Raw genomic sequence first — 12,481 nt, 5'->3', positions numbered from 1 at the left:
TGACCCTCCATAAACTTTTAAGGAAGAAAAAAAAAAAAAAGGTAATTTTTGATCTTTCCCTAAAATGCCCTGGAGGACTGTTAGCCTTCAGGTGTCTCAGTGTGATGATGTCCCTTGCTGGGGACTGGGAGCTAGTCACAGCGCTGCCCTAGGAAAGCCACAAAGCCAACATGGGCAATGGTTGTGCTTTGGGAGAGGGTGGTGCTGTGGACCAGCCTGAGCCTAGTTAGCCCAAATGGGTGGGGAGTGTGCAGGTGTCCAGGAGCTATAGGCAGCAGGGCTATACCCAAAGCAACACAAGGTTAGATGGAGCAAAGGGAGAGGAAAAGGTGTGGAGTAAAGCAGGACCATACCTTCCTCCTTGTGGCTGTGGCCTTTCCCAGGGCTTCTGCAGGGTCCTTGCACCCCAGGGATGCTCAGCAGGGCAAGGGCCTGCTTCAGCAACCCTCCTCTCTGCAGGTCTTAAGTAATTTTCTCTTTCTCCATGTTACCTGCCCCGTTTTTAATGCCAGCATCTCCACTAGGATCCATCCTTGGCATTTGAGGGCACGTCGCAGGCAGGAGAGCAGGAGCCTGGCATGTCCCAAGGGATGTGTGAAGTAGCCACAGCCAGTTTGGGAGGGGGAAAGTTTCATGCATTTAATAAACTCTTCAAGGAGAGGGTAGGAGCAGAGGGAGAAAGGGGAAGTTTACAGACAGAAACAGAGAGCTGGAGGATGGGGATGGACCCAAGCCCCCATGAAGCTCAGTGGGGTTTGGGGCAAATTCTCACCAGAGGCTTTGGGTCACTACCTGCTGCTACTTCCCTCATTTTTTGGCTTCACAAATGGTAGGTCCCTTTTTCGGTGCTGTGGGCTGCCCCCTCCAACACTGAGTCAAGAGTTAGAGCATCACCCCAACTCCACTTGCCTAAGGGGTGGCTTGGTTTCACTTGCAGCCAAGGCAAGGTGAGACACATCCCCCCTAGTCATGCTTTGGCAGCAGTGCTTGCCAAGGCTTCTGCTTCCCTTCAGAAATGCCCTCCCTGTGATTTTTCAGGGCCAGGAAGAGGGTTTTGTGAGCTGGGTTGTCTTACTGCTGCCCTGAGGAGGTTCACCTGCCGTGGGGCACCAAGCCAGCTGGGTTACAACTGCCTGTTGCCAACCAGGATTCATTTGGTCATCATGTTGAGAGATCTAACGGGCTCACACTAAAACTATTTAAGAAAAAAACAGTCCACCTAGATCTATTGAGCTGATGTACTGTAAGATGATGCGGAAGAGAAAGCCCCTGCTCTGAGCATGCTGGGAGGATCGACCAGGGGGGCCATCTCCCAGTGATGCTGAGAGGGGGGTGTCTGAGCTACCTCCTCTCGAGCGCACTGAGCACATCGCCTTTTTACCGGCCACCCCCTCCCTGCCTGCATACGCGAAGAGGGCAGTTTCCCCAAAAAAGAGACCAAACCGTTCCCTTCGGGGCCGTGCTGCGGTTCCCTGGACATTGCTGCACGATGGAGCGTTGGTGCCGGGGGTGAGAGGCAGGCACGGGCGGGACGCCATGGGGTGGGGGAGAGAGATGGAGACACGGACTGAGAGAGAGAGAGAGAGAGAGAGAGAGAGAAAAAAGTGATGGAGAGCTGTAGGCAGGCGAGACACGAGGGCTGTCTTGCTGCAGGACCCCTGGCGCTTAGCCGGAGGCGTTGATGTAGAGCTGGCTCTTGAGGATGTAGTCGATGACGGGCTGGCAGAGGTAATCCACGACGTGGCCATCCCCGTGCTGCAGGGCCAGTCTAGGGGTGCGGGGGGAGAGAAAGGGGTCAGAGCCTTCCTGGGTGCATCAGGTGCCCCCCGCAAGCAGAGCGGCTGGTTGGGGGGCACCCCTCTCCCCGCTCTGTGGGGGGAGTCCCCTTGCACCACCCACCTGCTTTTGGTGGAGCTGACGACCGACATGGGGTGGTTTGAGTCATCCTTCACCACCAGAATGTTGTTCTGCAGGGGAAGGAGGAAGCGAGGAGTGAAGGGCCAGCCTGAACGTGGGCGTCTGCCCTGCCAGCCTCCCCAGCCCGCTGGCCTCGGGGGGCTGCTGTGCGGTCGCCCCGTTGCTTGTCCCACCTAGCAGCTGAGAACATCTGGCCTTGAGGTGTTCTGTGCCCTGTGGCAGGAGCACTGCCCTGCATAAGGAGGGGCTGCAGGTCCCTTTGCAGCCTTCCTGGCCATGCTGGCACCCACTTACTTTGTACTTGCGGAGTATGGAGGAGTGGTTCATGATCCGGTCAGGGTCTGCTCCATCCCGAGGCACCACCACGATCCCAAACTCCCCGACAATCACCTCCATCTAGGAAAAACCAAAGTGGAGTGATCTTTATAACCACCCCACGCAAAACCTGCCACTGTCCACCAGCTCCCCTGCACCAGAAGAGCTGGGCCGTGGTTTGGGATGAGATAGAAAGTGAATCTGAGGCTATCACAACTGCCTTTGGCAGAAACTTGGGACCATCATGGCATGGCGAGTGGTCTGCAGGGGATGAAATCAAGAGGCCCAGGGTCAGGTACTGTTACTAGATGTTGAGGTTAGGCTTTAGGGAGGGCTTGCAGCAGAAGGAGAGTGACAGTAGAAGAGGTTGCCCAGAGAGGACATGACTTCTGCTTTGCTGGAAGGCTTTATGAGCAGGATGGACATGTTGGTCCTGAGAGAGGTCTTGAAGGGGCATTCTTCCAAGGCTGTTTGCACCAAGGCTGGTGGCCATATTTTCTGCTCCCGCTTGTGTTGGGCGAGACAAACCAGGCTCATCTGGAAGAGCTCTGGGTCAGCATGTTCAGGCAGCAGGAGCCCGTGAGGTGGTGCTGGTGCAGAATGACTCCGCCGCCTGCACTCTGGTGTCCAGTTTTTGTATCCTTTGTGCTGTTTTTTGCATCAGGACTTGCCTCATCTCCAACTTTGCAGCCCTTCAGAGGAGATATCTGCCAGCTCATTGTTTTAAAAACCTTGGGACTTGAAGATGCGGTAACTGATTTTAGAATTGGTTGAGAGGCTCAACCTCAACCGGGAGGAGTGGGGAGGTTGTGTTGGCTGGCCGATTTCAGTGAAGAGCCAGGTGAGGTCCCATACCCAGCACTAGTCTGGCTGCCAGGAGCAGCATGTGGGTTGGTAACCCAGTTCTTCTCTAGTGCTGGTGTCTTTCCAGGAAAGTATGGCTTCTTCAGGCAGGGACTGTGGTGTTCAAGGTGTCCTGCTGCAATGTTTTACTGGTGGGGGGTGGGGGCACAGAGAAGTGGGCAGTGGGTTTCATCCCTTTGAGCTGAGGCAGTGAAGATGCTGAGATGGGCTGGGATGGGTTTACTTCTCGATCTTTGTAAAGATGGGTACTTGGGTATCCCACGTTGCAGAAAAAGCCGTTTATTAAGTGAAAGCTGTTGTTTTGGCTGTAAACATGTCTAATTTCTAACATCTGGCCAACTTTTGTAAATCCCTTATTTCCTACCTCCACACCTCACTCTGCTGGGACTGGCATCTACTTGATGCTGACTCCTTCCAAGGGACAAGGAGTGGGAGCGAAGCCTTTGGAGATCCCTTGGAAGGGGGTTTACCCTGCACCCCAAGTGACATCCCCTGTGTGAATGGTGAGTGGGAGCAGGGCTTCAGGTCTGTGGAAGGGGAGGCAGGGTAGGGCTGGTGACCCCGAAGCAGAAGACCCTGTCTCTCAGGCTGCCTGTGTGTAGGAGAGGGGAGGGTCAGGGCTGGGATGGGGGAGGCAGCGGGGATGGTGGGGATAGCTCCTGCCATGCCAGGGGACCTGGGCAGCTCCCAGGAGTGCTGGGTGTGGGAAGCAGAGGAGGAGGAGGAGGAGGAGGAAGGGAGCCAGGGAAAGAGAAGCACGGAGGGGTGCCCAGTGGTGGTGACTCACATCTGCCTCGTTCCAGAGACCAGGGATGCAGAAGGATTCCAGCAGGTCGCTGCCACAGAGCAGTAGGATGCGAAGCTCTGAAGAAAAGAAGAGGAGAAGCTCAGACGTAGGAGCAAAGAGGGCTGAGCAGGCACTGCTACTCCCACCACCCCATTGCACTGCTCGGGGGCACCTTCTTCTGCACAGACCTCCCCTGCCAAAACAAGTCCTGCTAAAGATGCTGTGGTCCTTCCCACATCCCTGCAGGTGCCAAACTTCAAACACCCCCCACCCTAATTTACTTCAGCTCCTCTCCCATGCTGCTGAGTTGCTGTCAGCATTGCTAAGTGCTGGTGAACTGCGGCTGTGGTCCAGCCCTGGAGGTGGGGTATCCCTGGGAAAGGGAGTCATTTCTCCGTGCTGTGGGCACCCACCACCACTTTGTGATCTGCTGCAGAGGCTCCGGCCACAGGGTGATGGGGAGAGCCCAGGGGACTGCCCAAAGCCCTGGGCATGGCTGTGTTTGCATTAGCAAAGCTAGTGGTGAAGCACTGGAGGTTTTCCTTGTTTATCTTGAAGGATTTCCATGTCCTCCCTTTCTCTCCCCAGGCTGGGACTGGTGCTTGCTGACAGCTTCCTTAGAGGGTTGGCTTTGCTGTTCAGTGAGAAAGTTGTCCTGTGGGGAGGAGCTTTCTGCTCTGATGGGCCTGTGATGATTAATTTATTTGCACAACCACCAGAGGAAAGCCATAAACCTGCCCAGAGTGGGGGGAAGAGGCAGCTGCATGGGAAGATGCCTCCCTGCGTGGCACTTCTAGGTGGCCAAAGCCTTTGCGCTCTTCGGGGTGCTGGTGCTAGGACGGGTATTGTGCTAGGCTGTGTGTGAGCTAGCCCATGAAACAGGTCCTAAAATCACCAGCAAGCTCCCCATGCAGAGCCCTGGGTGATGTACAGTGGTGCCCAGTGCATGGCAGCCTGGTGGGTCTACAACCCCTAAAGGGCTTTAGGGAAAGAGGCACCATGGCTGGTCAGGCAGCTGAAATCCCTCCTGCTGCCACATGCAAAGCTCTGCAGGGCTCCAGGCACCGCAAGGATGTGCCCTTCACCATGGGAGGGCAAGTTTGATGGCACGTGGGGGCAACTTTCAAGGCATGATGCCATGGCAGGTCCATGCCAGTGCTGGGAGCCAGGTCCCCGTTGCTCGCTCCCTTATTTCAGGCTGCTTGCCTGCCAATGGGAATGGGCTCAGGCCAGTTTTGCACTGGTCCTGTTTCACCCCTGAGCCCTGATAGCTGGCACCAGGGCGAGATGATCCAGCATCCTTCGCTCACCACTGGGTCTGTCATGTAGCTGCTCCCGAGCCACATGGCACTAGCCCAGAGGAGCTGGAGTGACGTGGAGGGAGGCTGCATACTCACCTATCTCCTCATATCTCATCACCGTTCCCAAGTTGGCATTTTCATCTGGGGAAAAGAAGCAAAAGAGAGGTGATGGTGCCCAGTCTAGAAGAGGGGGCTTTGGAGGAAGGCTGGGGGCTGGAGCTAAAGTGGAGGTGATGGATCTTTCCTCTTACATACCCACGAAGGTGAAGCGCTCCATGGGCGGGCGAACGCAGCAAATCCGGCTCAGGCTTTCTCCCACCTTCCCCAGGATCTTTGCTAAAAGTGAAGAAGGAAATTAATGGGAGAAAAGCTGTGTGACCAAACCACACAAGCACTTCAGCCACCCTGGTCCTGCAAGATACTCCTGAGCCCGGGTGCAGGAACTGCTCTCAGCATCTCCCCACCACCTCCTTCATGGTCTTAACTCCCAAGAGCGCTATGCTGTGCCTTGAAGGAACCAGCTGGACAGCTAAAATCATAGGATGTTCATTTTAATGGGATTTAAGTAATGTCCTCTTTCCTCCCCAGCTGTGTCCTCAGTGTCCCACATCCCATGGAGTATCCAGCCACGTCATTTCTTCTGCCAATTCATCCCTTGCACGAGCCGCATGGGTACCAGGTAACCTTTTTCTTAGCTTATCTTCCTATGCTGGATGCTAACTCCTCCATCACAAACCTACCCAATCCTGGGCTTGGTGCATGGAGCCCAGTGATCCAAAAATAAGGTGATGGAGCACTGTTCCTAATGCTCAGCAGCCCTGCTGGGAGGTGAGGGGTTGGGTGCTCATCTCCCTCTTCCCTACCCTGCTGCCACCTACCCGCGGTGGGCTTGTTGGAGACGTTGTTGTTGTTCTGGTAGATAGTCTGCGAGGACTCGTTCTGGGGCTGGCCGATCACGGGGGTGATGGAGGGCGTGTTGACGTTGGAGAGAATGCAGCCAGTCACTCTCTGCAATGAGGGAGAGATGTAGCCTTCACCGCAGCTACCCCCCAAACTCTTTATGACCCCCGTATCAAGCCTGGGCACCCCAGGGTGAAGGTCAGCTTTGGTGACAGGTACACCCAAGCTCATTTGGGCCTGGGGCTAGCAGGACCCTGCAGATAATGACTTGCGATTAAGGCTGGGGATGGTGGGATTAACTTTTTGCGTGGACTCACGGGGCTGGCAAGGCTGGAGCCACGCTGCCTGCAGGCAGGCACCATTCTGATGAATAAATAAAAACACAGTGGCTGATGAATCAACGGGCAAAGCCAGTGGCTTATTACCTCAGGAGCACATGTACCCTCTTCTCCTCTACCAGCCCCTGCAGGAGAAGGAAGGCATCTCCAGGGGCTCCCTGCCTTCAACACCACGGTCCCTGGATGCACTGGACACCCCACCGGGCTGGGTAACGCTGCTGCTGCGCCTCTGCTCCGGGCTGCCCGTGAGTTTGCGTGATGCTGTTCTCCCCATTTCCCCTCCTTGGCTTGCTCGCTATGCCCGGCGCTGGCAGCAGCCCTGCCCTCCCTGTCCCTGCCATCACCTGAGTGTAGTCACGTTCTTCCCTGGCTCTCAGGCCTGCCTGGGCTTTGGGGGAACTTTTCCTCCTGGGTTTTGTGCTCCCTGGGGGCTTCCCAGGTGATGAATTTTCCCCCTGAGTTTTGGCTCAGCTGGTGCGCAGGGATGCCTGTTCACCCATCCCTCCCCTCAGGGTGGTGGCCAGCATCAATGAATTTGGCTTATGCCCACCCCTGCAGTTGCCCCTGCTCCCCAGTCCCCAAGTGGGACTGGGACGGCTGCTGGCTCCAACTGAAGGGCTCAACTGGATTTTACCATCAGGGCAAGGAGCTCAAAGCCACCGTGACAAGGCACCTCGCACCACCTCCAGGTCAGGATTTCAGGCACGTTCCTGCAAGCCTTCTCTCTGGCTGTCCCAGCCGTGCTTTGGCTGTTGATGGCCGTGTGGAGAGCACCCCCAATCCTGCACGCTCCCCACGCCCTCAGCCCGGGTGCACCCATGGCGTGGGGGCTGCCTCACCTTCATCAGGTCGCGGTGGTGCTCCAGCACGCTGCAGGTGGTCTGCCAGGTGTCCTGGTAGCACTCCCAGGGGTCCACCCTGCAGGGAGAACAGCAAGGCAACAGTGTTGGCTGGTGGCCACTGCCTGGACCTCCTGGCCATGTTGCCTTCTCCTCAGTGGGCCAGCCAGCAGTGCCGTGAGCAGCTACCATCAGTCCCTCAGCTCTACCATGGACCATGTTCCTCCTCTGGCCCTTCCATCCAGTTCTCCCTAATAGTTTTGGCAAGCTGAATGTGTGCCTGGACACCTTTCCACTCTCAGTACCCAACTCTTGGTACAAAAGCTCGCATTTGGCTTGGATCTAACTACATGTGTTAACTGTTTCCTTAGGGCAGCCCAGAGATGTTTCTGGTCCCGCCTCAGCTGACGGACTCGATGTGGCAATGCTGGGAAGGGGAGAGTCCATGCACAGGTACAGCAGGTGTAGAGAAAGGGAAGGTGCCACGGCACAAGGCTGGGGTGGGCTGGGTGACTTTGAGCTTCACCCAGACACCACAGACTCAGGACAGGGCTTGCAAGACCCCCTATAGCCAAAGGACCCCTCTGAAGGACGGCACAGCATCCCTCATCATGGACTAGGAGAGGAAGGCCTCTGGGTTTTAATCAGGTTTTGGCTGGGAGACGAGAAAGTCTATCCTGGAGCCCTAGCAGCTGGTGGCATCTCCACTCCGCATGCAGGACTTTGTCACCACGGCTCCGGGGAAGGGGCAGGGGCTGCGGGTGCCGCAGTGGGTGCGGGCTCCGCCACTCACCTGATCCAGTCGGAGGACTGGACGGCCAGCTGGCACATGGTCAGGCGGTGCCGGCTTGAGACCAGACCCTGCAAGAGGGGGTGATGGAGGAACAGTTACGGGAGGCAAGCACTGTGCCCTGGCCAGCCTGGGCTTGCAGACCCTCCTGGGGCAGAGCTTCGGGCTTGCTCAGACGACAGCCCAGAAGGATTCCCTCCTACCCACAAAAATTTATCTAAGTTCCTGTTTGCTGGAGGGGAGGAGTTCCTGCCTCGCTTCAGCCCTGGTTACAATACCGGTCGGTGAGATTTGCTCAGCACCACCGCGCTCAGCCCTGCACTGCAGCGGGGCCAGACCCGGGATGGTGGTTTCTTGATGAAATTTCTCCAGCTTTCAGAAGAGGAGGAAACTCTCTCCTAATTTGGATTTTCCCCCACCCCAGAAAGTGCTTTTAAAGGTTCCTGTTTCCATTGTCACCATCCCACAATAAAATTGGCTTTGAAATCATTCAAACAGAAAAAAACCCCAAACAACCAAAGCCCAAAACAACCTAGCAAGATGACCACCACCATTTTGGGTGAGAATGTTTCTCCTTGCTGTCTAGTACTTTGGCTGGTTGTAGGATCTTCCTACACTTTTTATCTAAGAGTGAGTGGTTTCATCCTCTCATCCTCTTAGGGTCTTTCCTATGCTCAGGAGACACCCAGGGCAGAAGAGGTCCAAGAAAGAACCACAGGTATAGGCAGTGCTGCCCAGAGCTCAGCCCTGGCTTCAGAGGTACCATCTCTTGTAGGAGGCAGAAAAGGAAAATGGGGACCACTCACCGTTTTCCCGTAGGAGTCGTGCACAGGCGAGACAATGCCACCGATGACGATGAAGCGTCCAGTCTTGTGCAGGTAATCCCGGGCTCGCTCTGGAGTAGGAGGGTAAGGAAAAGGGTACAGGGTGATTCAGCTGGACCCACTGAGCCCCTGCAATGCCCTGCTGCTCCCTGTGGAGCAGCTCATCCCAGCTCAGGCAGCGCTGGGTGGGGAAGGAGACCAAGGGAAGGACTGGCTTCATCTTCACTGCCTGTATCATTTGGCGCCATCCTTGGTGATTCTGAGCATGGACCTTCCTGGGGACCCCAAACCTTCCAGGAAGGAGGATTCGGTGGAAGAAGACAGGTCTTTAGCAAAAGCTAAATCACATTCAGACCCCAAATCACCTTGAACCACCTCGCCAGGGCATCAGAGGGGCAGCCAAGAGCCTGCACCACTGACGGGAGCTGCTCAGCAGAGATGGGCTCTTTCTGCAGCACTGGAGGAGCCAGATCGAGCTCACGAGGTGATGCGTGAAGCTGGTTCACTCACTGCCTGCAGACACATCCTTTTCTTTCTATTTTTCTTTGCCCATAAACTATACATCCACCCTTTCTCTCCCCAGGACTTCTCCCTTCCTTGCCTACTATGATTTGCTGCTGACTACCAGGCAAAAGATTTCTTAGCAGATGGAAGATGACAGAGGGATCTCCTAACCTCGAGCTGACAAAGACCCCTTAGATGTGGGCAAGATCAAAAACCCCAGGATAATAACAAATCCCACCACCTCACCTGCTGCTGGGCTGCAGGGACAACACTGTGGTTTTGTGAGCCGAAAACTTTTGCTAGCTCATGCGTCGGCAGCCAGCTGTGCCTCCCTGCAGGAGGAGAACAGTACAGACTGGGGGGGATGGGGGGATGGATGGATGGATGGATGGATGGATGGATGGATGGGTGGATGGAGAGCAGCCCTGCCAAGAAGGGAACACTGCTGGGTGACAAACGACATGAGCCAGCACTGTGCGCTCACAGCCCAGCAAACCAGCCGTGCCCTGGGTGCATCCCAGCAGCGTGGCCAGCAGCCCGGGGAGGGGGTGCCCCCCCTCTGCTCCGCTCTGGTGAGACCCCCCTGGAGCCCTGGGTCCCCAGTACCCGCCAGCCATGGAGCTGCCGGAGCGGGCCCAGAGGCAGCCGCGGGGACGGTGGGAGGGCTGGAGCCCCTCTGCTGTGGGGACGGGCTGGGAGAGCTGGGGTGGCTCAGCCTGGGGGAGGGAGGGCTCCGGGAGACCTTGCTCTGGCCTTCCGATACATTAAGGGGGCTTATAAGAAACATGCAGGGTTTTTTAGCAACCCCTGTAGTGCCAGGTCAAGGGACAACAGTGCTAAAATAAAAGAAAGTAGATCTAGGGTAAATATAAGGAAGATTTTTTTTTTTCTTTTTTACAATGGTAGTGGGACACTAGAATACCTTGCCCAGAGAAGTTGTGGATATCCCACTACTTGGAATATTGAAGGTCAGGTTGGATGGGGCTTTGAGCAACCTGATGAAAGATGTCCCTGTTGGTTGACCGCCTAAATAAGAATTGCTGTCATGTACAGGGCTGCAGGCATGGGTCCTTAGCACAGATGGATCCCTGCCGCTCTCACCACAAGACCCACACTTCATGTGCCGTTGTTTTGGAAATGCTGAAGAGTTCACCAGGAGCTGCACACCACCAGGACCAAGACCCTCGTCCCTATCTGCTCCTCTCTGCTGGAAAGTGCTGGGATGCTGCAGGTGAGTTCACCACCTCTGAGCTCTAACCCTGCTTGCTCCAACTGTTGCTTGTACCCTGCTTGCTCGCTCCCTGCTTGATCCAACTCACAGACAGCAGCTGCTGGGAGCTGCGGGATGAAGCCTTGGCAGAGGAGAGGGAATGTTGGTCTGAGAGCATGTCATCACAGTGGGACAGGGAAGAGCCCTTCCTGCATGCACTGGGGGGAGTGAGGGGCTCCAGTGCCCTGCATATGGGCTCCTGGGGTCTGCCCAGCATGGTCTCAGACAGACGGATGGAGCTGCCCAGTTGGGGAGCAGCAGCCCCACTGCAAGAGCAATGCAGGGTCAGTCACAGCATGGTCCCCCACGGTGGCCAGCTGACCCCCAGGTTCTTGCTTCTGACATTTTTCTCTTCTTTCTCTGGGATGGCCCCCTGATGCAGCCCCCTACCCTGCTTCCCCCCCTGCCTGTTGGCAGGGCTGCCTCAGGCTTTGGGCAATAGTGGTTATGTTCTCCCCTTCTAGAAACCTCTTTGCCAATGCCTCGCGGGGTTGTACCCACCTTCATCATGGCTCTGCCTCAGTGATGCTGTTATTTGCAGATGCACCTTCAGCCCTTTCTCCCTCAAATCCTCACCACTCCCCCGACACACGCTGTTGAATGTCACCTGAGACATCCCTGGGGGTTCCCTTGGGTCCCCTTCCTATGGCACCCATCACCTGCAGCCCAGCTGGTTCCTCAGCAGCCGAAGGGCTCTTACACCCCCCCTACCTGTTCAACACCACCTGCTGCCTGTGTCCCACCACTGCCAAGAGACAAGCCTGATGCACAGGCTCAGGCTGGTATTTCTAAATGGTGACATTTGAGGATAAAAATGCTGGTGAGGAGTTGTTAATCTGCCGTAGGCTCCTATGGCATATCCAGCCTCCCTCCTCCTGCCCCAGAGCACATGCTTTCGTGCCCCGATGGTTCTCTGAAGATGCTCTCAGAGAAGCAAAGAAGGGTTCTCACTGATGCCGGAGAGGGAACATCCCACCTTCTCATGCTGCAGCAGTGATACCTCCTGCACCCCAAGCTTTTGCAGCTGTATAACCCCCTGCTTTACTCGAGCTCTCCCACTGGGTGCATTGCAGCCGCCTGGTCCCTCAGGCCCACCATGCCTGTGCACGAGTACGGCACCGCAGCAGGGTTGCAGCCCAGCAGAAAGTGAGGAGCAACAGGCTGGGGGTGTGAGCGTGGGGCAGGTCGGTGGTGGCGATGGCCACAGCTGGGCTGGCCCTGTCTCTGTCCCAACATGGGGAGGGTGGTCGGGGAGTGAACAGCACAGCAGTGCCCACCCCAGCTACTGAGAGAGTAGAAAGAAAAAAATACAGCAACGGCAAAAGCAAAAAGGGAAATGAGATTGATGAGTCAGTAGAAAGTGCCTCTTTGGGTTTTTTTTGGTTGGTTTTTTTTTGCAAGTGGAGGATCTGGAAAATATTTTGCCTTTACAAAGAAAGCAAGCATTTCTGAAGCTGAGGTGAGTCCGGGATCCATCAGCCATCCCAAGATGTCCCTGCGCATCATACCTTGCAGGAGCCCATTCCAGCCGCCGGTGTTCGCCCAGGGGACCGGGAGCAGCCCTGCCTGAAGGGCTGGTGCCCGCCTGTGTGCCAGCAGCTGGGAGAGGCTGGCAGGGAGCCTTCCCCCCCCCTGCCACCTGCACCCAGCCCCAGCTGGCACCTCCTAAAGCTGATGCAAAGCTCTTCAGCCTGCGTGGGATGGCTCCTGCTTCCCTCGGCGGTATAGCTGTGGTACTCCTTGGGAAAAAGCAGCATGGCTCGCTCCTGCTGTCTGGGGAGATGCTTCCCCATCCCGGCTGCTCAATGTGGCACTGGTTGTTGGGGCAGGGG

General features: G+C 56.2%; 1 protein-coding gene across 2 annotated transcripts in view; it reads right to left on the bottom strand.

The window, feature by feature from the left end:
• The window catches only part of NMNAT2 (nicotinamide nucleotide adenylyltransferase 2), a 31,420-nt gene that overhangs the window by 1,396 nt on the left and 17,543 nt on the right, over nucleotides 1–12,481 (bottom strand). Inside the window, exons 2-11 of one of the 2 annotated variants that reach the window (XM_055725287.1) lie at nucleotides 8,858–8,946; nucleotides 8,055–8,122; nucleotides 7,262–7,340; nucleotides 6,063–6,192; nucleotides 5,440–5,520; nucleotides 5,281–5,325; nucleotides 3,884–3,960; nucleotides 2,212–2,313; nucleotides 1,900–1,967; nucleotides 5–1,768 (exon numbers count right to left, since the gene is read on the bottom strand). In XM_055725287.1, coding sequence (XP_055581262.1) covers nucleotides 1,666–1,768; nucleotides 1,900–1,967; nucleotides 2,212–2,313; nucleotides 3,884–3,960; nucleotides 5,281–5,325; nucleotides 5,440–5,520; nucleotides 6,063–6,192; nucleotides 7,262–7,340; nucleotides 8,055–8,122; nucleotides 8,858–8,946 — 842 coding nt within the window. In that variant the 3' untranslated portion in view covers nucleotides 5–1,665. The remainder of the gene's footprint in view (nucleotides 1–4; nucleotides 1,769–1,899; nucleotides 1,968–2,211; nucleotides 2,314–3,883; nucleotides 3,961–5,280; nucleotides 5,326–5,439; nucleotides 5,521–6,062; nucleotides 6,193–7,261; nucleotides 7,341–8,054; nucleotides 8,123–8,857; nucleotides 8,947–12,481) is intronic. The other variant, XM_055725286.1, reaches the window with a different exon arrangement.

Source organism: Falco cherrug, chromosome 12 (genome assembly GCF_023634085.1).
Source record: "Falco cherrug isolate bFalChe1 chromosome 12, bFalChe1.pri, whole genome shotgun sequence".
NCBI classification, from domain to species: domain Eukaryota; kingdom Metazoa; phylum Chordata; class Aves; order Falconiformes; family Falconidae; genus Falco; species Falco cherrug.
The sequence above is the reverse complement of the archived record's forward strand: the minus strand, read 5'-3'. Positions and strand labels throughout refer to the sequence as shown.